The sequence below is a fragment of the Scyliorhinus canicula genome, chromosome 13 (assembly GCF_902713615.1).
Source record: "Scyliorhinus canicula chromosome 13, sScyCan1.1, whole genome shotgun sequence".
Taxonomy (NCBI): domain Eukaryota; kingdom Metazoa; phylum Chordata; class Chondrichthyes; order Carcharhiniformes; family Scyliorhinidae; genus Scyliorhinus; species Scyliorhinus canicula.
The window spans coordinates 124,627,250-124,651,163 of record NC_052158.1 but is presented as its reverse complement, the minus strand read 5'-3'; the positions used below and the strand labels follow the sequence as shown (position 1 = coordinate 124,651,163).

The following is a 23,914-nucleotide window of genomic DNA, read 5'->3' as shown; positions in this document are numbered from 1 at the left end:
TCCCCATCTTGTGGGACTGGATGGTCCCAGTACCATAGGAGGGATTGCATGTAATAAGCAAAGGCTTCGTAAGATCTTAGTGGGTTAGTAACCCGGACAACGAGCCCGGTGGTGCATGCCACGGTGAAGATATGGAATCAGTTGAGGAGGCATTTCAGGGTGGAAAAGATGTCGGTGCGAGAATTATGGGTTTGAGCCGGAGGGGTTGGATAGTGTATACAGGAGGTGGAGGGGTGGGGCTGGTCAAGGTGAGGGATCTGTATTTGGAGGAAGGGTTCGGCAGTCTGGAGGGGCTAAGGGAGAGGGTAGAGCTGCTGAGGAAGAGTGAGTTCAGGTATCTGCAGGTTAGGAACATTGCGCACAAGGTCTGGAGGGGATTCCCCAGGTTGCTGGGATACACCCTGCTGGCGTGACTGCTGCTTCCGGATGTGGAAGGGGAGGGAAGAATTGGGGATATATACAAGTGGCTGGGGGAGCAGGGAGGCGAGCGGGTGGTGAGGATCAAGGAGAAATGGAAAGCGGAGCTGGGAGGGGAGATCAATTGGGGAGTATGGAGTCAGGCACTGCGTAGGGTAAATGGGACCTCCCATGTGCAAGGATGAGCCTGATACAGTTTAAGGTGATACACAGGGTGCATATGACTCGGGCAAGAATGAATGGGTTCTTTCAGGGGGTAGCAGATGAGTGCGAGACGACGGGGGCCAGTGAATCACGCGCACATGTTTTGGGGTTGCGTAAAATTGGGAAGATTCTGGGCGGGAGTGTCTTAGCTAGGATAGTGGAGGATAATGGGCAGCACGGTAGCACAGTGGTTAGCACTATGGCTTCACAGCGCCAGGGTCCCAGGTTCGATTCCTGGCTTGAGTCACTGTCTGTGTGGAGTCTGCACGTTCTCCCCATGGCTGCGTGGGTTTCCTCCGGGTGCTCCGGTTTCCTCCCACAAATCCCGAAAGACATGCTGTTAGGTAATTTGAACATTCTGAATTCTCCGTGTACCCGAACAGGCGCTGGAAGGTGGCGACTAGGGGCTTTTCACAGTAACTTCATTGTGACAATAAAGATGATTAAAAGGTGGTGGACCCGAACCCTTTAGTGGCGATATTTGAGGTTTCAGAGAAGCCGGAGCTCACGGAGAGGAGGAAGACCCATGTCTTGACCTTCACTTCCCTGATTGCACGGCGGTGATTTTTGCTGGAGTGGCGGTCGGTATTGCTACTGGGGGTAGCGGCTTGGTTGGGTGACCTGCACGACTTCCTGCAATTAAAGAAGATAAAGTATGAGTTAAGGGGCTCTTCAGGGGGGTTTGAGCAAAGGTGAGGGATGTGTGTGACTGTGTTTGAGTGGCTGTTCATCATGGGGGAGGGGGTAAAAAAGAGGAAAAATCTGTATAGTAGATTGTCAGGAAGTATGTTTCCAGGGGTGTTTGTTCCCTATAACCTGTTTTGATACACATTTGTAATACATGTAAAAAAAAAATAGTAGCCCAAACGACAACTGTTGCTTTATCAGCTCAAAAGCGTTTTCCCATGGCCGACCCCAAAAACAGACGTGATTCTTCTTCAACAGGTGTAATGGAGCCAGCATGGTGGCCGGATTGGGAAGAAACTGCCCCGAGTAAGTGATGAGGCTGAGAAAAGAACGAAGACCAGAAGCGTCCATCGGGGCGGGCGGCTGTTGGATTGCGTGCACCTTCTCCGTGACTGGGCGCACACCTTTGCGATCCTCATGATAACCAAAGTAGATCACTTCCTTCACCTGAAAGATGAACTTTGTGCGACGTAAATGCACTCTAACCTCTGAGAAGCGTTGTAGCACAGCCTCCAAATAATCTAAATGCCCACGCTCTGAAACTCCTGAAATCGTCCAAATAAACAGCGACATGTGGCAACCCTCGCACATGTTCTCCTTGATGGGTTGAAAAATAGAACAGGCAGAGGACACTCCAAAACGTAACCATGTATACTCATGCAGGCCGTATGCGTATTTAGAATAACCTACTGTTGGGAGGCAGGATCCAACTCCAACTGCAGATAGGCGTGACTCATATCCAATTTTGTGAAAGAGAGATCGCTTGCGAGCTTGACCGAAAGATCCTCTATGCCGACATGGGATATCTGTCCAGCCGGGATACTGTGTTCACCGTTAGTTTATAGTTGCCGCACGAACGAACCTTTGTTATTTGGCTTCATTACTGCTACGACCGGCTCTGCCCAGTCGGCGAAATGGTCAGGTCTGATAGCATTGGTGGTGCAGTGGTTAGCTCTGCTGCCTATGGCGCTGAGGATCCAGGTTCGAATCCCGGCCTTGGGTCACTGAGTGGAGTTTGCACATTCTCCCCTTGTCTGCGTGGGTTTCACCCCCACAACCCAAAAGATGTGCAGGTTAGGTGGATTAGCCATGCTAAAATTTCCCCTTAATTGGAAAAAAAAATAATTGGGTACTCTAAATTAAAAAAAAAATAATAATACCCAGGGACTCCAGATGCATGAGCACCGATTCCACTTTCTCCAGCAAGGCGTAAGGAACTGGCGCATCTGGAAATACCGTGACGTGGCTTCCGGGTCAACCTGAATATGGGCTATGGCCGCTTTTACCTTCCCCAAACCGGGCTGAAATACGTCTGGGTATCTTCGTAGTACCTCAGTCAAGCCACCAGAACCCATTTGAAAAATTTGCTGCCATTGCTGCAGCAAATGATGCAACCAGTCCAGTCCCGACATGCTGGGTCCATGGCCTCACACCACGATGAGCAGGAGGAGCCCCGACTGCCGTTTGTAAGCAACAGGTGCCATCGTTATCCCAGCAGTCTAATGGTTCCCCCGTATAGGTGACCAACCTGACCAGTATATCAGTGAACGCAAGGGTCTGTATAATAATCTTTATTGTCACAAGTAGGCTTACATTAACACTGCAATGAAGTTACTGTGAAAAGCCCCTAGTCGCCACATTTCGGCGCATGTTCAGGTACGCATAGGGAGAATTCAGAATGTCCAAATTACCTGTACAACCCGCTTGATGTGGTCAAACATCTTCTGTCTAACCACGGAGACTGCTGCAGCGGTGTCCAACTCCATTTCAAGCGGGTAACCATACCCGTATCGTCACCTTAAAGGGGCCACTCAGGGGTCTGCCTCTGCCACACAATACAGTTGTAGGCAGTCGTCCTCCATCGGGTTTATCCAAATGTAAAGTACGGGCCCTGGGTTGGCCCCAGCATTTGCCGGACTGGCCCTCTGATACGGCCATGACCGGCTTCCACGCCGGGGCTGGGGCCCACAAGTCCTACACTTACACGGCTCCTCATCCATGGGTTCTGGAGAAAGTTCTCTTTGGGGAGCAACTTACGGTGGCCACCGGTGTGGGCCCTTACAACGCCCAATCCATTGCACGGCGGGGGTATGGGGAGGCGCTTTTGGATGGAAGGGGCGTGCACCTCCATTCCCTGTCACTCCCCGGTCTGTGCTCTCTTGGGATAACGTTCTTCAGATGGCCTATTGAAAAGTCAATGTTGGCTTGGCTAAGCTTCCTTTGGGTGGCTGCGTTGTTGATGCCACAAACTAACCGGCTTGTTACATCTCCGGCAAAAATGTCCCCACATTTGCAGTACGCTGCAATCTTGCATATTCTGGATAAGAACTCAGCAAGTGATTCCCCAGGGCTCCTCGCTGTGGCGTTAAATCAGTAATGTTGGACTACCACGGATGGGGTTGGGTGAAAATGCTGTCCCACCAAAGTCGTAACCTCATCAAAGGTTTTACTGTCGGGTAAGGCTGGGTACATAAGGCTTCTTATCACCCTAAACATCTGTGCACCACAGGCAATTAGAAAAATGACCACCTGCCATTCGTTTTTGTTGATGTTATTCGCCCGGAAGTAGTAAGACATTCTTTGAGTATAGTGGTGACAACTCTCCAGCGCAGCATCAAATACATTGAAATAACCGTAAAGTGGCATGTTGCAGCAGAAAAAAAAATCCAACCTGCATCCAACAAAAAGTCCAAGGAAATGCCTTCAGCAGTTTGGATAGCTATTCAATTTCAATCCTTGTCGCCAGTTTTGTGAAGGCCATGAAGAATCCAGCACGAGTTTGTCGCGTCAAACAGAAAGTAAACTTTATTTACAAGTACACAGTACCAGCAGTTCACTACTGGTTTCCTCTCTCGCTGGTACCACACTGGCCAGCTCTATTTATACAGCTGCACTGCTTTTTAATATTTTTATTTAAATTTAAAGTGCCCAATATGGGACAATTTAGCGTGGCCAATCCACCTACCCTGCACATCTATTGGCTTATGGTGGTGAGACCCAGGGGAGAATGTGCAAACTCCATGCAGACAGTGTCCTGGGGCCGGGATCGAACCGGGTCCTCGGTGCAGTGATGCAGCAGTGCTAACCATTGTGCCACCCCCACAGCTGTGCTAACCATTGTGCCACCGTGCCACCCCCACAGCTGCACAGCTAATGATTGCCCCACCCCCCTCATTTGGGGAGCTCTTATTCCCCAAGGAACGTGGGTAACCAATTATCCCCAGCCAATAGAATCTGGTCAGGTTATAACAGTATTCAATAAACGGCATGACACTGGGACCTTGGAGTGTTTGTCCAGAGATCTCTGATGGCAGCAGGGCAAGCAAATAGGGTGGTGAAAAGGGTATATGGGACTCGTCATCGATCGAGGTATGAATCGCAAAAGCAGGGAGGTCATGCTGGAGTTGTATCGAACTTTGGTGAGGCCACAGCTGGAGGTCTGTGTGCAATTCTGGATGTCACATTATAGGAAGGATGTGATTGCACCAGAGGGGGTACAGAGGATATTCACTAGGATGTTGCCGGGGATGGAACATTTAAGTTATGAAGAGAGGATGGATAGGTTTGGGATGTTTTCGTTGGAGCAGAGAAGACTGAGGGGCAACCTGATCGAGGTGTACAGGATCATGAGCGGCATGGACAGGGTGGATAGGGAACAACTGTTCCACTTAATTGAAGAGTCAAGGTGAGGGGCAGGAGGTTTAGGGGGGAATTTGAGGAAAACCTTTTTACCCAGAGGGTGGTTACGTTCTGGAACACACTGTCTGGGATGGTGATAGAGGTGGGTTGTCTCACACTCATTAAAAAGTACCTGGATGAGCACTTAGCATGTCGTAACATTTAAAGCTATGGGCCAAGTGCTGGCAAATGGGATTCGGCAGTAGGTCAGGTATATTTTACGTGTCGGTACAGACTCGATGGGCCGAAGGGTGTCTTCTGCTCTGTGTATTTCTGTGATTCTGTAAAGGTTTACAGAAGGAAGGAATAGCAGCATCATTAATTAGATTAAAAAGTATTCCTCAGCCTCGATGTTGCACTGCATAATTTTATCATGCTAAATTCAGCACCAAGAATTTGATTTGCTTAGTCAGTGTGAGAAATAATGCAATTATTTTAAATGATTCTAAGCTGAATAACTTGCGTGAATGCAATCATTAAATTGAAAATCTTAAAGTTCAAACAATGAGCATTTAAATCCTGATTGTCTCTCCAATACCTTTGCTATACTGATTGAAGAGCTTCAATCTACTATGACCCCAAAACTCTTATCCAAAATCCTTGCATGGTAAAATTACACTGCATTTACTCAAATTGAAGTACGTGCGTGACACATGGATTTGTTCCATGAATGCATCTAAATTTAAATGCATTTAAAAACATTTTTAGTTTTCCAATTAAGGGGCAATTTAGCGTGGCCAGTCCACCTACCATGCACCTGTTTGGGTTGTGGGGATATCTAAATTTAATTCACATCTATTTTCCGGATTTTATTTCATCACAATCAACCTGGAGAATTATTAATTAGTTGCCTGATGACAAGAGCAATGCTCCTAACACAGATCTCTAATGTCTTCCAGTATATTTCGTACATCACTTCTGAAACAAACTAGCTATTCTTTACACATGATATAAATTATGCTGTAATAAATCATATTGAGTTTACAAAAGAATGATAACCAAACAACATAGATCTTTTGACATTTCTTTCTTGCACCGAACATTTTCTTGAAAGACAAGAGAAGAATGATTTTTATTAGGAGTGCTGTTCAGATAGATGATGAGTGAGTACCGGTGTCCTTTTTAGTTCTTGTGCTAAAATAGACCGGGGGAGGGGGAGGGGGGGCGTTGGGAATACCCTGGAGGTTGTTTATATGGGATGGGTGTGGGAGGGAGGTGTAGTGAGGTGGGTCCCATGCGGGACTCATCTGGGTGTTTAAAATAGTTACACCGAAGTTAGAAGTAGTTTTATTTTGTCTAACTCTTTTAGAGTAATTGTTGGTGTAAAATTGGCAGAACCATCTGAAGTTAGCGATTTAAATTTAAATAGCGATCTATGGTTCACAGCACAGTGCAGTTCTACAGAGGAAGTTAGCACTTCTGGGCAATTGCCACATAAAGGCTTCCCTGGGAACTTCGGAAGGGGATCCCCAACGCATCTTTGAGGTACCCCCAAATCCAACGCTGGGGTTCCAGGAAATTACCTGCCATTGAGTATTACTGATACATCACATGATTCAGGGTCTATAAATGTGAACAGGATATTGAACTAATAATTTCTATGTGATCATGATGGACCTAACGCAAGGCATTTGAAGCATTAGAAATAAAAGGAAAAAGTTTCAAAGTTCTGCAAGTCCACAAATACATTTCTATCAATAATATACACATATCCATCAATTGTATGTACATTTATATCCACATCATCAAAGTTGAGAAATGAAAATAACAATTTAAATCATTATTTTAAATTGCCTAATATACAGAATTTACCTTGATTGCAATCTATGTTTCTGGCCTCCATTGCAAAGTTCTGATGAAAGTCCAATTGAGACATTTGAGGCTATGATCATGCAATCAAACCCAATCCATTGTACTCTCTTTTTCTCCAGCAATTACTTTTCAAGTATGTAACTTTAGTCACAGGTTTTGTCCAACTGCCCCAGAAAACAAGTTCAGTACAACTGTAAGTTGTTCATTCTTAATCTAAAAAAAAAATCAACCTGCTCTATTTTCTCCCCCATGCACATACGAATATTGGTAATGCTGCACAAGGCAGGTAGTTTATAAAAAATTTTTTTTTAGAGCACCCAATTATTATTTTTTTCTAATTAAGGGGCAATTTAGCGTGGCCAATCCACCTAACCTGCACACCTTTGGGTTGTGGGGGTGAAACCCATGCAGACACGGGGAGAATGTGCAAACTTCACACGGACAGAGACCTAGGGCCGGGATTCGAACCCGGATCCTCAGCGCCGTAGTCCCAGTGCAGACCACTGCGCCACGTGCCACCCCAAGGCAGGTAGATTTAACAAATCGCTGCATTATCCAGTCCCCCATCAAATCAAGGCTTCCTTGTTTATTTTTGTTTACATTCAGACTTTTCATATTATCAGTACTTGCAAAATACTTTGAGAAAATAAATGTTTCCACTGGCCTTTCATTTTTAAAAACAGATAAATATAGTTCAAATTAGCTTGAAGAATTTGCAGGCAAGAGAATCCTTCTATGGTTTTAGTTGGTTAATAAAAAAGTTAGTTTTATCAGCAAAAATAGAAAACAAAACTGAATGCTGGAAATCTGAAATAAAACAATGCTGGAAGTGTACAGTAGGTCAGTTGACACCTGAGAAGCTGAGGACATGTTCGAATGTATTGGGTACCCTTGATCAGAACTGTTGTTTCATTTTTGTTTTAATCTGCATCAGGTTATCAATGAACACTGTGAAAGATATAAACCTGAAAACTACAACTTACACACAAGATGTTGGATAAAGAGTATCTTCGGTCCTGGGAAAATATAACTCATTGATAATTTGACATTGTGCAAAACATTGTGGCTCTTAAAAAGAATAATTCTCAATCATTTTTATGTTGCTTAGATAAGTGTATTATCTGGACATTATAAAATCGTTCTGACTTACAGAATTCTTTTGTAAACAATTAACAATACATTTTTTGAGGAAGTGTTTTCGTTCATTTTACTAAACATGGTATAGTGAGGCTCTTGTTCAAAAAGAACAGAAGTTTGTAGACTATAAATCAGTAGAATACTGATGAGAAAGGCACCACTGACTGCACTACCTGAGAAAGGCACAGCCAGTTAAACACTTGCATACATGTTTTTGTGCAAATCCGTTACAGTTTTTGGCCCCTATACAAATTTACTTTTTTTTTTGCACATACTTAAGAAGCACACAAACCAGAAGTTGGAAAAAGTACAAAGATTTATCGGAATAAATGGACTTTTGCTAATATGGTTCCAGTGTTGACACAAAAGCTACAATTCTCTCAATGTCATCTTTGTCACCTGGATCGTGTTTATGGGTGTGTTTGTTAATTCCAACATTTACAGCCATGGCAGAGCATACAAACTATCAAGATGAGTGTTAGAGACATTCTACCCAATCTGGAAACGATAATCAGGAATTCACTGGGCAGAAATTGTTGGCAATAGTCAAAACCGCAACATTAATACTGCTCTGGTTATAACCAACTGCAGCAGATCCGACCATCACCTCTGAACCACAACCAGGCACCTAAACTACCAGACAGTGGAAGCAACAGCCAACGTTGAACTTTAATCATCTCAACCCAACTCCGTAATGTCCTGCTCCAGCACAGAGCAGTAGCTAAATACTCACATACCTATTAACCTGCTAAATTTGCCAAAATTGTTACAATTGAAATAAGTATAATGGAATTGAAAGGAAATGGTGCTTGGATTAGAAATGCAATAACTTGAACTCCACTGTACAAAGAGCAATTTAAAAGGAAGGCTTCTCCTATGAATTAACACTAAAATGACAAATTGAAACATTAGAGATAATGTTTGTTCTTTAAAAAAATCACAATGATAGGGTATATAACAAAACAGTTGACCAATTAGGATAAAATAATCATGTGCCTAATTCCATTGTTCCAAAGGAGTGCAAGAGAATGAACTCAAAGAAATCAAGAGTTCATTTACTTTCTCAAAAACATTCTTTCCAATAATTCTTTGTAAAAATTATATTCTGGAAAAATGTAAAGTAGGACATCAGAGAATAACAACAGAATAAACACACATTTCTAATCATATTACAATGTAAAGGCAAAAGAAAACTCATCTTAAATAACTTTTGGACAAAATGCAATGGGTTTAACAGAAGATACTCTGAAACAACCCAAATGTGAAGCGTTTATGTCATTAGCTTCACATCTCTATTCTTTAGTTTGCATCCTAGTGTGTATTCTAGCCGACCTGAAATATGTTGAATTAATTTACTTAGGTCCCAACTTGTTACTGTTGAAACCTCCTTTCTCAGTAACAAACAACATACTTTATGCACCAACTAATTTACCAAAAGTCCTTGCATCGAATAATACTTCTAAACAAAGCCTGCTAAGTTACAAATCAAATTTGTATTGGGAAAAAAAATTGAGCTGAGCAAACTTGTACCATCAAACTTATTTGAAATAAGAGGCTCTACCAATTAATCTTCCTGCTTTGGCAAAATCAGAATTCACATGTTTTGTGCTGATGTACTCATTGGAAGTAACAAATTCTGTCTTCGATAATTCCTTTTGCATTGAGCAATACATCATCACCAGTAAGCATAATCAACCAACACTGTACTAATCATTTCATTAGAATCAACCATTCAAAATCAGGTCATTTGCTGATTACTTCTTCAGCAGCAATAGGTTCTGCACTGTAGTAGCTAACTTGCCAGAGCGGAGATGCTGTCTTTTATTTCAAGATGTCCTGCTCACTGAAGATTTAGTGTATATTTATTATCAATAAATCATCCTCGAACTATGATCTTAGAATCCACACGTCCCGTATGTGTGTCAAACACTCAAGAGTGACAAGATTACTATTACTGTATAACTGTTGCCAACGGCTGAACGAAATGCTATCTTGGAAGAAACATTTTGGAATGCTGGTTTAGGCTTCTTCATCCCCTGGAAGAGGTTAAGGTAACCAGCGTAAATCCTGGAATTCTGATTAAATTAAAAAATAACAGCTGGAAACATTTCAGTTTACAGAGCTGTTAGGTTCTCATGTAAGGGACCTCAGCCAATTAGTTAAAGATTCATCCTATAATGGCATGGGTTGCTCAGCTATGCGGAGACATTCACATCCCTGAGTGAGATGGGGTTTGACGCATCTGATGGTTTATCTTCAAGCAGTGTCATAACAGCAGCAGGGTTAGCACTGTGTGCAAAAATCTGTTGGATTGCTCGTCTCAAGTTCACATGCAGTCTGTTTTGAGTCAAGTAAAAGGTCTCCATGGCAATGGCCTTCATGGTTCCAGCACACAGATCCTCATACAAAGGACCAGTGTACATTCGTGAGGTCTGGAAGAGATGCAACGAGAGAAGTTAGAGTTTCTTGGCTGTCAAATTAAATATAAAATAAAGGCAATAAATGGGACACATTAGAAAAAGGTTTCCCCTTTGAAACAAAAGCAACTCACAAGATTAATTTAAATTCCAAAGGTGTGCAGTTTGGTGGATTAGCCATGCTAAATTGCGCATGTCCAAAGATGTGCAAGTTAGGTGGGGTTACAGGCATAGGGCGGGGGACTGAGTCTCGGTAAGTTACTCTTGCAGAGTGTCAGTGAAGACTCGACAGGCCGAATGACCTCCTTCTGCACTGTACAGATTCTATAGCTATTATAGAGAAATACTTCAATATGATTTCTGTTTCACTGTCCAGTATTTAATTTGTTAAATCCTGTAAAAAAGCACAAAGGTTCTTGGTGACATCTGATGTTTTAAGGAGGTTCTTAAAGGCACAGGCAGGTAGGGAGACCAAGCTGTTTAGGACAAGATGTTTACAGCATGTGTTCTACATGGTTGAAAACACAGACACTGATATTGGGACAAAGAGCAGGTGAGATACATAATGCTGGAGTTGAAGGCGTTTTGTACAACACTGTACCCAATCTCAGCCCATCATTGATGGAAATGTCTGCAACCATCTGGGCTTCACTCGTCCACCTCCCACTCAATTCTAAAGCTGGACATTGTAAGCAAGTAGAGCTTGAGAAGTAGTTGGTATGAAGTGTGCAAATAGATGAACACCATTGTTGTTGAGCTAAATACTTTTCAAAACATTTTATAAACTATGGTCATAAGTATTTTCAATAGATTAACTACTATATACTTATTTCATTAAGTTTCATTAGTCAATCAAGCATTTTAATTATCTTACATGGTTTTCCAGGAATTGTCGCACTTTGTAGAAATCTGGCAAATAATTATTTCTGACTACAATCTGTAACCATCTAATCCTTATTTCAGCATTCATTGAGTCGAGCAGTGCAGAGTAACTCTTTGACAGCTTCATCATGACTTCTGACAAGGGAAAAAATAGAAATTATAAATGCAATATTTTTCAAATGATTTAACTAAGCTAAATATTAATCAAACAAGCAAGTCTGCAAAAGAGATAAACTAAACCGAGTTTATGTTGCAGTTCTATCAAGACCACTTGACTCCAGCCTTAGTCCAAACATAGATAAAATTAAATTCAGCTGAAGTGAGTGGCAGCCCTTGACGTAACGGCAACATCTAACAAAGTGTGGCATTATGGAACCCGAGCAAAACTAAAGCCCATGGGAAATCAGGGGGTAAACTCTCCACTGGTTGGAGTCAGAATTAGGACAAAGGAAGATGGTTGCGGTTTTGGAGGCCAAACATCTCAGCCCAAGGGTAATGTTCTAGGTCCAACTTTCTTCAGCTGCTTCAACAATGACCATACCTCTATCATAAGGTCATAAATGGGGATGTTCACTGATAACTACGTAATCTTCAGTACCATATGCAACTCCTCCGATACTGTCGCAGTCGTACCTGAATTGTGCAAAACCTGAACAATATTCAGGTTTGGACTTGACTAGTAGCAATTAACATTTATGCCAGGCAATGCCCATCTTCAAAATGAGAAAATCTAACCACCTCTCCATGACATTCAAAGGGATTACCAAATCGGAATTCTCCACAATTTGGGGCTTACCACTGACCAGAAATTTAACTGGAACACCCATATAAATATGGTGACTACATTAGCAGATCAAAGGCTGGGAATTCTGATTCACCCCCTGACTTTCAGAGCCTGTCCAGTATCTACAAGGCACAAATCGAGTGTGATAGAATATTATGAGCAGCAATCAGGAAACTTGACAACATCCAGGATAAAATAGCCCACTTGATTGGCACCCCATTCACAACCTTAATCATTCACTGCCTCCAGACCCAGTGCACAGTGGCCACAATGTGCACCATCCACAAGATATGCTACAACATTTCACAAATTTCCTTGCACATTTCACTGCACCTCCTGAAACCATGACCTCTACCATCTGGAAAGACAAGTGAAACGGACACATGGGTACTCACCATCTGCAAGTTCCCCTCCAATGCACACATCATTCTAACTTGGAACCATATTACTGTCCCGTCACTGTAGCTGGCCAAAATCCTGAAACTCCTTTCCTTACATCACTATGGTTGTACCTATGCCAGATGAACCGCAGTGGCTCGAGAAGGCAGCTCACCAGTGACTTTTTAAATCGGTAATTAGGGGTGAGCAACAAATACTGGCCTTACCAAAAATGCCCACATCCCATGAACAAATAAAACAAAGTGAGGGTTATACTGTGGAGGACAACTTTTAAGGATTACATACAATCAGTAACAAGCTGCAGGCTCAATAACTGAAAATGAATGAACACCACTTTTGCATTCAATATAATGGAAAGTTAATAACAAAATAAACTGTCATTCTTTTGGTTCCGTGGTCCATCAATAATCGTGATAGCTCCATATCTCTGAATCATCTGTAGTTCAGTCCCAGACTTCAACAGCTTTTATTTTTTGCACAACGTTCCACTATATTACCCAATAATTTTCTGAACAAGCACATGGAGATTGTTCCCATCTTATTCTGTTCAGTTAACACAATATCTGGAAAACTCCATCTTATGCGGAATTTATGATATGGTGAAACTTAGGCCACATAGGAATTATTTTAAAGTATTATAACCTGTCTAAAATGAAATCATCGCAAAGTGCTATGCTCATGAAAGGATTCCCCTTGAATTTTTTCTCAGCACGACTCCAAAATATAAATGATTATTTAGAAACTAACCAAGTACAAGCCTATATGTAATACCATCTATAATCTAACACCATCTTTAAATTGCAAATTATTAATTTACTTTGAATTAAACAGAGTAATTTCACAGTAGCTGAAATTTGCCGGTACATGCCCACCTATTGAAGTGTACTTGCTAAGACCACCTCCAAAATAGAGAAAGTTAGCCTCACGCAAAGATCCAAAACGTATTGGGCCAATGGTCAGCAACAATTATTAGAGGATGGGTTTTCCTACTTAACATACCCCTCAAAATAATTTGTTTTGAAACGTTTACAGTTGATGTTCATAGAAATTAAGCATCCAGTAATAACTAGTAGTAATAATTAAATATCCAATTAACAGCAACAGGTATGACAAAACCTTGAAAGCTCAATGGGAAATTCAAAAGCTATTGCAGCTCGGAGTTCCATGTGCTCGGAAGGCCAGTTTTTTAAACTTTCAAGGGAGCTCTGCTAACATCCATTTTATATCCCCTTTCATAATGACTATGTGACAACTCGCATACTTCATAGAGTTATATAAACCTTTTCCCATCTCCCTCATTAACTAAAGTTTCTATATTAGTACAACCCCTGAAACAGTTATAGTTTCACAATGACTAAACTGTAAATCAAATCAATAAACTAGAGATAGTTAGAAAGCTTAGTGAACAAGCCTATATTTAATACCACCATGCAGGTGATCACTTGATCGCATGTTTATGCGTATGTGTTCTTGGGAGTAGTTAATACACCCAAACTATGTTTCTAGCATTATTGAATGTTAGGCTTTGAAAATAAATAAAAATAATAACTTTTAATGGCCAGATTATGTCTTTGCAGAGCATATTCTGGAACGACATTTAATGGTCATAAAGATATTGCATACTCATGTTTCACTGGAAAGCCAAAAGCTGTAAGAGGCTGGAAGCTGCCTCTATTGTCAAAGAAAGCCTATTGTCCACCACGGAATCTCTGATGAGCTAAACATTATCTCTGCCTGGCACAACTTTTAATTATCACTCTCTAATCGGAACATTTGCTCAAGCACACATTTATCCAAAATAAAAAAGTTTGCTTTATGATTACATAGAAAATGTACAGCACAGAACGAGGCCATTTGGCCTATCGTGTCTGTACCAACCAAGATAGAGCTATCTAGCCTATTCCCATATTCCAGCTTTGGGTTTAAAGCACTGTTAGTTAAGGTACTTCAAGCGCATATCCAGCTGTTTTTAATGCACAGAGGGTTACTGCCTCCATCACCTTTTACTCCTAATTCTTCCACCAGAAACTCACTTTACAGGCAAAAGATAAGAGTTGATCCAAACTAAATTAAATAGAGGTTTTAAGACAGTTTAATTGACCCTTTATTGACAGTAAAAGAACAACTTTTGATATCATAGAATTTACAGTGCAGAAGGAGGCCATTCGGCCCATCGAGTCTGCACCGGCTCCTGGAAAGAGCACCCTACCCAAGGTCAACACCTCCACCCTATTCCCATAACCCAGTAACCACACCCAACACTAAGGGCAATTTTGGACACTAAGGGCAATTTATCATGGCCAATCCACCTAACCTGCACATCTTTGGACTGTGGGAGGAAACCGGAGCACCCAGAGGAAACCCACGCACACACGGGGAGGATGTGCAGACTCCGCACAGACAGTGACCCAAGCCGGAATCGAACCTGGGACCCTGGAGCTGTGAAGCGATTGTGCCTATCCACAATGCTACCGTGCATCCATAGTGTTTGTGCCTATAATCTTACAGTTTACTTGGAGAGTTGTCTCATTATTATTTTCTCCGTTCCAGTCGCTAACTTAGCCTCTTGAGAACATGTATATAATCTCACTCTAAACGGGAACAACAAAATTATGCTCATGAACAACCGGCATCTCTTTCTGTTTTCAACCAACAATGCCACACCGCCTTGCCCCCAACAGTGAATCTGCTGAACTGGCATGAACTAGAACCAGTAATTTCTTTATTATTCTTACTAAGATAGATTGTTTTTGCAGTAAAATAATCAAGATCTGTGCCAAAGTACACATTACAACTTACTGTCAGGCCAATTAATCATAAAAGCCCACTCGTTATGAGGTTGCTTCACTATTTTATCAAGTGCGCTCTCTTCAAAAATCCATTTCCAAGGCGTGAACTAAACAATATATATTGCTGCATAGAACTTAGTCACACCGCATAATAAAGACCTTGACCAAAAGCTCTTAATTTTACACATACCAGCAACCAGCAGTTTAAATATATCGCTGAAAAATTACATCTCAGTTCATCGGCTCCAGTGGGTAAGGTGGACGCCAGAACAACTTGAACTTCTTTAGTACCTATACTACAGAAAATATCCCAAGCAGTTTACAGAACAGTATTAACAGGAATAATGCACCAAATCAGAGAAAACAGTTGGAAGGGCTGCTTGAAAGCTTTGACACAAAGATGAGTTCTGAGTTGGGAAAAGGATATGGAGGGGTTTAGTTGAGAGAATTTCAGAATGCCATCTTAGGTAGCAGGCAGCTCTATCACTAATGGTAGGGCCAAGAAATATGGAATGCATGGGAGGATAAAGTCATAAAGACTGAAGAGTTTAAGAGGGAAATTACATCTAGCAAAGTGGCAGAGTTGCAGAGTAGCATTCAGTGAGGTCATGGAGACACTTGAAGATGAGGAGAACAATTTTAATTCAATTCAATGCACCGAGCAATAAAGAGTGTAGGTTCTACAAGGACAAGTGGATAGTTAAACATAGCTTAGTGGGAACAGGATAGGGGCATCGACATTTTGGCCAACTGAGGTCTTTTGGAGCACAGATAAAAGGCACCCATTAAGAAGAATATTGTAATAATTAAGGTCGGTGGTGACAAAAGGATTGATAGAAGGACAACACGGTGGCACAGTGGGTTAGCCCTGCTGCCTCAAGGCGCCGAGGTCCCAGGTTCGATCCCGACTCTGGGTCACTGTCCGTGTGGAGTTTGCACATTCACCCCGTGTTTGAGTGGGTTTCGCCCCCACAACCCAAAAATGTACAGGCTAGGTGAATTGATCACGCTAAATTGCCCCTTAATTGGAAAAAATGAATTGGGTACTCTAAATTTATTTAAAAAAACAAAAGTATTGATAGGAGTTTCAGTGGTAGATAGTGTTATGTGAGAGTGCCTTTAAGAAATGGGTGTTTATCAAATGGCTGCTGTGATGTCAGTGTGTGGGTGGAGATGGGCTCTGCTCTGTTTTTACTTTCGTTTTGGAGCTGAAAAGCTGCTTTGTGACTCTGTTTAGTTTCACTTTGAGTTGGAGAGCTGCAGTCAAAGCAAGCAGATGTATACTGGTATCTCTCTACAAGTTAAAGAATGTCTTCAGCTCATTTGATGATTTCAAAGTAATACCTGTTTCTGTAGAGAATTCAAACCTACTGTCTTTGTTAAAAAGTTTTGGCTTATGGATGTTGTTAGGAAAGTTACTAAGGGTTACCGATAGAATATTGTATTTGCATAAGGGGCTTTTCACAGTAACTTCCTTGAAGCCGACTTGTGACAATAAGTGATTATTATTATTGTATTTGGGAAAGTATCAGTGTTTGTAGTTGATAAGGTGTTTACTGTGTGTTATAAAGTGTTAACTGAATTCATAGAATAAACATTGTTTTGTTTTAAAATACTTTAGATCTCTGTTGCATCACACCTGTAAAGTGGGCCCTTGTGCTCCCCATAACCAAAATCTATTAAAAGTTGTGGGTCAGGTGAACTCCATGATATAGTTTGGAGTTTTCTAAACCCTGGCCCATAACAATAGGCTGGAGTCGGGAAGGAGATGAAAATAAGAGGTCTTGATGTTGGAGATAGGCTGATGTATTCCATTGGCCTTGAATCCATGAATGAGTTAGGAAGGGGAAAGCAAAGAAGACTCAGAAACATGGAAAAAAAACAAGATAACAACATGCCTTGTTCACATCATACCTTGCAATAAGTTACCACAAAGCCGGCTTGACAGCTGTCACATAGGAATCTGTAGCTCAGAGTATTGTGCTTTCTCTGCTAAAGAATGAATGGTCTAGAATAGGATCGAGAAAAATATCCCTCCATTGTTAATTCAGACTCTTTGCCATACTAACCTGCCCTGGAACAAATTTCTTCAAGATACAAACCCCATGAGGTGTGCAGTAAAAAGATCAGGTGCATTATAGACCTTTTAGATTCATCACACGGGAGATGGGGCTTCCATTACAGCTTTGTACAATACTGATCAAGTCTCTAAAGTTTTTAAGTACAAAATTATGTCTCTAAATAAAAATTCACTTGATACACTTTCCAATTTTAATATTTCAACAGAAGAGTGATCAGTAATGTACTTACCAAAGTATGGTCCTCTTTGTTTTTTTTATAAATCAAGAGTACCCAATTCTTTTTTTTCCAATTAAGGGACAATTTTGCATGGCCAATTCACACACCCTGCACATCTTTTTAGGCTGTGGGGGTGAGACCCACACAGACATGGGAGAACGTACAAACTCCACATAGACAGTGACCCGTGGCCGGGATCGAACCCGGGTCCTCGGTACTGTGAGGCAGCAGTACACCACCGTGCTGCCTTATTTTAAAGAAAAATGAGCACACTTCAAAAAAAAAAGTATTCAAATGCATGAACAGTTATTACGATAATAATAAAGGAAACAGTTAAATAAGTGTGTTATCCTACCATGAGGCAGTGGAGATCTGTCTAGAAGTTTGTCTAAAAAGTGGACTATTTGGAACGTTTTCCATTTGGAAATATCAATGTCTGTAATACGGTTTCCATCAAGAATTTCTGAACTCCAGAGCTGGTAGAGAGCTTCCACCGGTTTAATCAAACTAGATCCCTGAGACAAATCTGGTTCCAACAGTGGAGGACCAGATGCATTCAGCCAGCGCTCAAATTCTAGCCCTAAAAGTAGATTTAAAAAACTCCAGATTAAATCAGTATTTGATAAATACATTTCTTACATGAAATATGCAAAGTATTTTCTAATATGGTAAAAAGTATAGTTTATCTCAGTAATATGTTTTGATACACCAGTGTTTAACAAGGTATATGAAATTGAGCATTTGACTTTCTAAATAATGGTAGAAACACTCCATTAGAGAAAATAGGTTAGTTGAAAACTTGTCTCTTCTGACCAGCTCCAACCTAATCTTAAAGCACTGTACTGCAATATTTAATTACTTCTACACCCCAGGCTCATGGCCTCTTGGAGACAGTCGAATCGGGGGTTAGTTTTGATCTGACAATCTACATGTACGAAAATCTTTTCTATTTCAGAATCATCCCTTGCTTAGAACACCAAAGTATAATTACGCAGACTGCCCTATTTGAGAGAGTGGGTTGTCTATTTACGTCTATATTCCCAGAAACACCTGCCAAGTGTGCTGTCGGAGATGTGGTTCTAGGATTAGGCTCATCAGCCACGGAACTCATAGAACGCATGATCAGCACACAGAGTTCCTTCGGTGGGCAATCATGCACGCTAGCTATTGATCACCGAAGAAGATGTCACTAATGTATCATGATAGGGAGATATTAGGAACTTGGGTCCAGAAATGGGGTTCAAATGTAGCAGGCAATTTAGGGGTTAAACAGACTGAGGGAAAAGGCTGCTAACAGCAGAGGGATAAGCCCACATCCTGAGGTACCTTATCCCATTCAGACCTAACCTCAAACAGGGCTACACAGGATACCCCGATTCAGTCAGGGTGATCCACTCAAGATCCATCGCCATTCCTGTTTGACCAGCCATTATCCCATCACAGAATTTGATGTCCTATTTGTCCAGTAATAGAAGTTTAGTTGCATATGAATGACATAGGTCTGTTCTTTTGTAGAAACAGTAGTGGAAATTAGGTCCATTGGTTCTGCACCAACCCTCTGAAAGAGCACCCTAGGCCCAATCCTCCACCCTACCCCGCAACCACACCTACGGGTAATTTATCATGGCCGATCCACCTAACTTGCACATCTTTGGACTGTGGGAGGAAACCAGAGCACCTGGGAGAAACCCACGCAGACACAGGGAGAACGTGCAAACTCCACACAGACACCAGAGGTCGAAATCGAACCCGGGTCCCTGGTGCTGTGAGGCAGCAGTGCTAACCACAGTGCCGCATGATGAGAGAGAGAGAGAGAGAGAGAGAGAGAGAGAGAGAGAGAGAGAGAGAGAGTGCTGTTGTGAACAACTCCAGGCAGAAGGCTATGGAAATCGACCGGGAAGTCATGAAAGTTGCCACCAAACAAAGAACAACACAGCACACGAACAGGCCCTTCGGCCCTCCAAGCCTGCGCTTACCATGACGTAAACTAAAACCGTATGCACTTCTGGAGTCCGTATCCTTCCATTCCCACCCTATTCATATATTTGATGCCCCTTAAATGCCGCTATCGTACCTGCTCCCAACACCTCCCCAGGCAGCGAGTTCCATATATTTAACCACCCTCTGTGTAAAAACAACTTGCCTCGCACATCTGTTCTAAACTTTTCCCCAGGCATCTTAAACCTATGCCCCGTAGGAAAGAGCATCTGACTATCCACTGCCCATGCCACTCATAATCTTGTAGACCTCTCAACCTGGTCATTATGGTGAGAACAGATCGCGTTTATCTCACCTCTCCTCCTAGCTGATGATCCTCCATACCAGTCTACATCCTAGTAAATCACTTCTGGACTCTCTCCAAAGCATCCACATCCTTCTGGTAGTGTGGTGACCAGAATTATATACAATATTTCAAATGAGGCCTGACTAAGATCCTGTAAGCTGCAACATGGCTTGTAAATTTCTATATTCAATGTTTCGACCGATGAAGGCCAGCATGCTGTGTGCCTTCTTGACCACCTTATCAGTGATCGGTGGACATGCACGCCCAGATCTCTCTGCCCACCAATACTCGCAAGAGTTCTACTATTTACTGTGGAATTCCTACATGCATTGGACCTTCCAAAGTGCATTACCTCACACTTGTCCGGATTAAACTCCATCTGCCATTTCTTCGCCGAAGACTCCAACCAGTTTATATCTTGCTGTATCCTCTGACAATCCTCTTCACTATCCGCAACTCCACCAATTTTTGTGTCGTCTGCGAACTTACTAATTAGACCAGCTACATTTTCTTCCAAGTCATTTATCTACACCATGAACAACAAAGGTCCCAGAACTGATCCCTGTGGAACGCCGCTAGTCACAACCTTCCATTCAGAAAAGCACTCTTCTACTGCTACACTTGGTCTTCTGTGCCCAACTAGGTCTGTATCCAACTTGCCAGCTCTCCTCTGATCCCATGCGAGGTAGGCTTTGGAAAAGGATTCTGAACAAATGTCCCCAACAGAAGAAAAATTTATTTGAAAATGCAAGTATTGCCTTGGCCTGTCTGTGTAAGTGGCATGAGGACGGCATTGTTATTTAAAGTCATGTTCAATGGGAACTAGTCTGTTAATGTTAAGAAAACGCATGTAATCTGTTAGTGTTAGAGCTGAAGTAAAAGTTTAAATATTGTTTTTTCTTTTCTTTTAATAAAGTTTGTTTATAAAATAATTTCTTATATTATCACTCCTGGAACAAATCGATCTTTCTGCTCCATTTTAAAACTGAAAAAAAGTTATGGCATCTGATCCAGTCTCTCAGCCACTGTTGAAAGCTGACCAAGCGTCCCTTAACAAATGGCACTGAGCAATGAAGCATGTGGAAATACATGGATCTGATCTATAGTCTCCTTGATCTTTGGGAATTATTCTACAAAGTTGCACAGCCTTCATGCTGCTATTGGTTGTTCGCAGACAAGGGGGTGAAATTGCTCTTTTTAAGAAACAATGTATTAGTCACCTGCTTTACATAACTATGGACAGCTGGTCGACTTCTGCTCCTGATGTCTCCAGTAACGGTCTGAAATGATTCTGAAGCAAAAAGTTCAAGTTGGTTATGACCGTGACAGCTCCTGGCAATGCCATACCTGTGAAGAGAGTCCTGGTTGGAGCCTGCAGTAGAGGTGCATTATGGCATCCTTTATAAATTACAGTACCTTTGGGCACTGCTCTTTTGACAAAAATGTATTTAATCTCGGACTCAGTTGTTATGAGGGAGCTGGATACTTGCAGGGAAGTACAGAGCATCTCTAGTGCAATTTGACCACCTGGGAACCCTCTATTAGCCCACCTCTACTACTCGAAATAGTTCACAGCAAGAAAATACCTACGCGAAGAAAAAACTAAGTGCCAACAAGAAAACTCAAGTAGAAAAATGGCCTGACAATTTGGCAACCTTCTTCATGGGCTATTAAAACTTTATTTCTTTATACGACTCCATGTCAAGTCACCCTGGGCACTCCGCTGATATGGCTAAGTAATCAATACTGCACTGAGCTGGTGAAAAATCTCTGCGTTATGACATTTTGGTTTAATTTACATGCATCTGATTTATCTTACAAAGCTTCTTATAATTACTCACAAAACTGAATGGAATTAAAAATGAGCAGAAATTAGAATAATGGATTATTACCCAATTGCCAGGTCAGTAATGCCAGTTTTATGCCCATAAATTCGATATAAACAACCAGAAAATTGAACACGACGGCCAAGAGGCACAACTGCTACCTTAATATCACAAGTTGTCAAAGCAGTGATCAAATCAGACTAGGCACAATGGTTTGTACGTGCATCAGAGTTTCTTCAAATCATATGCCCCAATAAATAGGGCATCTCACCTAAGATAGTTGTGAAAGTGTCATTTGGAATAAATTTTCCTCTAGATGGAGAATCAAAGGGCGGAACTTTCCATTGTGGAGACCAATTACTGTGGCGGACGGGACAGTTGTTGTGACTCCTGCTGGGTAGTGGGTCTGATTAATCAATGCAACTTTCCACTTTTCAGATCATTGAAGGGTCCCTCACGGAAGGGTCCACCAAATCTTATGGTAGGGTAGGTCGGGATTCATCCAACCCACCCTTACCACATGGAGTCAAAACATCCTGGTAACACACTTAAATGGCACACGCAATGATATTCACTCACTGTTTCCTATCTGCCTCAGCTTCTGGTGACACTGAACCTCAAAGGTACAGTTCACAAAAGACGACAGTACATCAGGAGAGGTGAAACGTTCCATGCTGCATCACCATGATACAGCCCTCGTCATTGAGAACAGGCGAGCTTCTATCAAACATTCACAGAAGCTCTGTGAGGATCTTTCCACCGTCCCCACAGCAAGTTGTCATCCTCCTCCTGACATTGCCCTTTGGGAGATGTGCGTGAAAAGTTTTTTACGCAGAGGGTGGTGGGTGCCTGGAACGCTTTGCCAGCGGAGGTGGTAGAGGCGGGCAAGATAGCATCATTTAAGATGCATCTAGACAGATATATGAACGGGCGGGGAACAGAGGGAAGTAGACCTTGAAAAATAGGGGACAGGTTTAGATAAAGGATCTGGATCGGCGCAGGCTGGGAGGGCCGAAGGGCCTGTTCCTGTGCTGTAATTTTCTTTGTTCTTTGTTCCTCCTGGAATGGGGGCTGGGGGAGAAGAACTAGGGGCAACCGCTGCATCCCCATGACAGGAGCCTTATCAAAGAGAGTGTGAGTTGCCATCAGTCCAACATGGGAGTAATGCTCACAGAAGCCACGTGAAGATAATGGGATGTCCTCACTGGATCGCATCAGTCTCCATGGATCTAGTGGCAATGAGCACATCTGCCTCGTCTGGACATTACCACTGCCCCATAGTCAACATCATTTCCCTTAAGGACCTCCTCAGCCTTGTCCCTTCAATGTCTTCCTCACCGGAGATTGTTGCCTCGTCCGTTGGAGCGGCAGGTTATGCAGGGTGCAGCAAGCGACCAGGAAGCGTGACATCCTCTGCAGATCGTACTGCAGAGCTCCACCAGAAAGCTCCAGGCACCAGAATGTCAGCTGCAGCATCCCTATGGCCTGCACCACCAAAGTATAAGTTGCGACATGAGCCTCATTGCAACTGGGCTCAGCTGCTCTCTGTGGCCTATACACAGGCATCATCAGTCACATCCTTAATAGAGCAGTACAGCACAGTACAGGCCCTTCAGCCCACAATGTTGTGCCGACCATTTATCCTCATCTAAGATCAATCTAACCTACACCCCTTCAATTTACTGCTGTCCATGTGCTTATCCAAGACTTGCTTAAATGTCCCTAATGACTCTGACTCCACCACCTCTGCTGGCAGTGCATTCCACACATCCACCACTCTCTATGCAAAGAACCTACCTCTGACATCTCCCCTATACCTTCCTCCAATCACCTTAAAATTATGCCCATCGTGACAGCCATTTCCACCCTGGGGAAAAGTCTCTGGCTATCCACTCTATCCATGCCTCTCATCACCTTGTACACCTCTATCAAGGCACCTCTCTGCCTTCTTTGCTCTAGTGAGAAAAGCCCCATCTCCCTCAACCTTTCTTCATAAGACATGCTCTCCAGTCCAGACAGCATCCTGGTAAATCTCCTCTGTACCCTCTCCAAAGCATCCACATCCTTCCAATATTGAGGTGACCAGAACTGGACACAATGGCCGGAATTCTCCGACCCCCGCAGGGTCGGGGAATCGCCCGGGGCCGGCGTAAATCCCACCCCCGCCGTGGCCGGAATTCTCCGCAACCCGGGAATCGGCGGGGGCTGGAATCACGCCGCGCCGATCGGCATGCCCCCCGCGGCGATTCTCCGGCCCGCGATGGGCCGAAGTCCCACCGCTGACAGGCCAATCCCGCCGA

General features: G+C 42.6%; 1 protein-coding gene across 4 annotated transcripts in view; it reads right to left on the bottom strand.

Moving 5' to 3' along the window:
- Positions 1 to 7,890: 7,890 nt before the first annotated feature.
- Positions 7,891 to 23,914, bottom strand: part of rnpepl1 (arginyl aminopeptidase like 1) — a 93,166-nt gene continuing 77,142 nt past the window's right edge. For all 4 annotated transcript variants that reach the window (XM_038815818.1, XM_038815819.1, XM_038815821.1 and 1 more), the window contains 3 exons: positions 17,860 to 18,084; positions 11,227 to 11,369; positions 7,891 to 10,367 (listed from right to left, as the gene is read on the bottom strand). In XM_038815818.1, coding sequence (XP_038671746.1) covers positions 10,131 to 10,367; positions 11,227 to 11,369; positions 17,860 to 18,084 — 605 coding nt within the window. In that variant the 3' untranslated portion in view covers positions 7,891 to 10,130. The remainder of the gene's footprint in view (positions 10,368 to 11,226; positions 11,370 to 17,859; positions 18,085 to 23,914) is intronic.